The 4,002-nt window shown below is 24.7% G+C and overlaps 1 protein-coding gene across 1 annotated transcript; it reads right to left on the reverse strand.

Moving 5' to 3' along the window:
• Positions 1–635: 635 nt before the first annotated feature.
• On the reverse strand, positions 636–2,750 carry ENU1_201450 (hypothetical protein; the record flags this gene model as incomplete). The annotated part of the gene is made up of 1 exon (XM_008862124.1): positions 636–2,750. One exon carries the CDS (start codon positions 2,748–2,750, stop codon positions 636–638), a length of 2,115 nt encoding a protein of 704 aa, XP_008860346.1.
• Between the last annotated feature and the right edge of the window lie 1,252 nt (positions 2,751–4,002).

A 4,002-nucleotide genomic window follows, 5' to 3' on the forward strand; every position in this document is an offset into this window, starting at 1 on the left:
ATTAAGAATTGAATAAGTTTAACATATTAATACTCTCCAATCAGTTATTGGTTGTGTTGAAGAAAGATAAATAAGGAAGTATGTCATTAAATAATGAAGAACCATTGTTTATTCTTTTAGTCTATTGATAAATTCAACTATCAAATAATAATTCAAATTGTAATATTCACTGAATAATAAATAATATTAAAAGAGATGTGACTAAACATATAATCAGTATCTTTCATTTATTTATTGTTGAATTACATTTGATTAATTCAAATAATTCGAAATAGCATTGGTTTAATAACTATTAAATAAACAAATAAACTGTTAACATCAATAAGAAATAAATAGAAGAATAGATAAAATAATAAGAAACAACATCTTAATGACTAAAATAATAGTATAATATTATATTAACCAATACAATTATATATTTACAACAATAACTATATATATAAAAATGTAATAGAAAAATAATTTTTATAAACACTACATATCTGAGCAATAAAAATAACAGAAATATTAGATGTGAAAATGAAATAATTATGAGTAATTTTATATAACATATTTTATATCTCCTTTTTATTTATCAGCCACTCGATTTATAACAAAAAAAAAACAAAATAACAACCAAATCACCAATATTGAAATTAAAGTGAATCATAAGTGTCTAAACGATGTTTCTTGTGAATAATGATTCCAATAATTACGATAATTGCAAGTATAATTCCAATAATTATAAAGCCACCAACACATCCGACAATTACCCAGAATAAATCATCGCTAAATAAACTTTCACTTGAACTTGACTCTTGGAAACAAACATCAACAATACATTTATTATTGAACCTATCAAATTTATAACCAGGTTCGCAATATGAAGCAACACATTCAGTACTCCATTTACCATCATCTCCACAAATATGTCCTCCATGAGCATGTTCAACAGTAATATTATTGTCACAAGCACTGTCCACTTTAACAAGTCTTTTATTTAATGGATTACATTCACTTTGGTATTTCTTATAAATCTTTAATCCTTCATCAACGAATTGGTCAATTTTACTTGGGCTATACTTAAAAATGTTAACTCGTTCATCGACAGGATTTAAGACAAATTCTCTTGGAATAGTCTCATTGTAATTATAATTCCATTCAAAGGTTTCAAAGAATGATATTCTCATATATCCTCCTAATTCAGCAAGAACTTTAGCTTCATCCATAAAAACTTCGTCTTGAGTAATAACTGGAGTTGGTGAATTTCCAGCATCAAAACTTTCAAGAGATAATTCAGGATCACCTTCATAGCCAACGACAATAGCATTACCTTTATTTACCATTCCTTTAGCCAAAACACTACAAGCAGAATAACAAAATCCATCTGTCATTACAATAACATCAGTTGGATTTCTTGGATTTTTAACTAATTTAGCTTCGAGCATTGTAGAGGCATGCATAAGAGTGTTTTGAGAATAAACATGTTCAACATCTCCGTAGTGAGTTATTTTTGGTTGAGTGTACCATTCTCCTAATGGAACAGATTTGTTTGATTCATTGTAAAGAACTTGACAATTATCAGTATCATAAAGATATTCTCCATATTCGTTTTTCATACAACCTTCACTTCCTTTTGAAATTCTAACACTTCCAATTAGATCTACATCAGCGTGTGGTGCAAGGACTTGTTCAAAATTAGCTTCTAAATCAGCATATCCACCTCCATTCATTGGAAGGATAACAATAATAGGATTAGTATTTTCATCTATAGTTTTAATACATTTATTAAATACTTCAAAGAAATTATCAAATTCAACTTCTGGATAGAATGTCTTTAAAACAATAGTATTAACTTTCTTTTCTGAATCAAATTTACAAGCCAAATTACCATCAGATGATTCTAAATCAAAAACTTTATCAGATTTCTTATAAGTAACAAAATCTTCAATAGAAATTGGTGCAGTAGATCTTCTTTCTTTTTGTGAAATTTTTCTGGCAATATGTTCATTAAGTGTTTGTGGTGGAACATACACCATTTGGTATTGTGTTGAAATTGAGATGTCTCCTGTTAATAAAATATTAATAGGTTGTGAAAGAAATTCTTGTGAAAGAAGATTAGATCTTAATGAAACAAATGACATTGACTCAAGTGCATATGTAAATCTTCCATGTGGTGATTTGAGGAATGCATGATCTTCTGCCCATTTCTTTACAAATGTATGTGGTTTATCTCCATTGATTGATGTGATAATTTTACCATCATTATTTGTAATTTCTTCTGGAATTTTAACACCAAGAGAAGAGAGTTGAGAATTAGGATGAATAATATAATTACCATCAACAATATCAATTGTAAAAGGTAATGAGGCATAAAAATTATCATAATAATATGTGTTATTCTCATTTGAAGTTAAACGGAATGAAAGATGAAGGTCATGAGTTGTATCAACAATGTATTGAATTTTCTGCATAAATGGATAAACTGCTTGATCTTCAAGTAAAGGAAGAGAAGCAAGTTGAGCATCAATATCTAATGTTGGGAAGAACTTATTATCAAAAGATGGTTGTGGTGGGTTCTTCAAAATGTCTTTAAAAACATATGTTTGAAAGAGAGATTGTAATGAGTGTTGAATATTTGTTGCTTTTTCTAAAGAAAGACTAACAGAATTAATACATTCAAAAGCATCAATAACAGAATAAACTCCAGGGGTTAATTCTTTGCATTGAGTAGCAAATGCAACTGCGATTAATGTAGTTATAACGAGCATAAAGTAAGATTATAAATAAAAAGTAAGGGTTTTATGAGATACACTAAAACCCAAAGAAAAAGTTAAAAATAAATACTGTTTCTTTTCATTATTCTTTCTTCTAAAATATTGTTTGATTATTTTCATTTTTTTAATAATTTTTCTATAAAAATGTGTGTTATTCCCAAAAATATCATAAAAACTTTAATAATACATCAAAAAAAAAGAAAAACTCAAATGTATTAAAATTATAAGTTATGAATTTTTATGATTGTATAATACTTTGTTTTTCAATATTATTTTTGTTTCATATTTTTGTGTTAGATATCTTTGTAATTACTGTATAATTAATTCTTTTATTATCTTCTTTCTTTTTTACATTTTCTTTTCTTTTTTTTTATTATATGAAAAAAAAAATCATGGAGTTGATATTAAAATATGATGAAATGTATTTTATTAGTTAATATTCTTTATGTTCATAACATCAACAATTCTCATAATCAATTAGAATAGTGATTTTTTCATTATAAATGTAGTTTTTATTAAAAGAAACACAATAACTGTTTAAATATATTAAAGAACCAAATAGTTCTTAAAAAATAAATAATAAAATTAGACTAAGAATATTTCATAAATGAAGTGAGTTAATTAAAAATGGTTAGGAAATAGAATAGAGAAAGAAGAATAAAAAGTATAAATAATGAACAATAAATTATTCAATATTATTTATTATCATGGTTATACTATTATGTATACATCAAAACTAAGTGTAACATAAAGAATAAATAATTCCTATTAAAACTATGAATCACATAAATAATTATAAATATAAAAAAATGAAACAATAAATAATTAATCAATTCACTAATTGTATTTAAACAGAATGATAATAGATTACTGATATTATTAAAATAAATCTACATTCTTAACCTTTATTTCTGTGATTAAAAATTATTGTCTCATACTTTTTTGTTATTGTAATTTTCTAATTTGAAAAATAAATTGTTTTGTTAATGACATTTTAATGAAACAAAACTAACTTAGAACATTAACGAGAAAATATGTTTTGTTTTTGTCTGTTGAAAAATAAAAATTAAATAAGATAGTCCCATTAGGAAAAAAATAATACTTTGAAAAGACTCTTAGCGAATTAAAATATCTAAAATATATAGTTATTTTAACATTAAAGCTAATAAACTACAAAGAGGATTTGAATGAGGAATCTAAGAAGTATTTAAAAAAAAAGAATTAACTTAGATTTGATTCAAAAAAG

This window comes from Entamoeba nuttalli (genome assembly GCF_000257125.1).
Source record: "Entamoeba nuttalli P19 unplaced genomic scaffold asmbl_9551, whole genome shotgun sequence".
Classification (NCBI taxonomy): Eukaryota; Evosea; order Mastigamoebida; family Endamoebidae; genus Entamoeba; species Entamoeba nuttalli.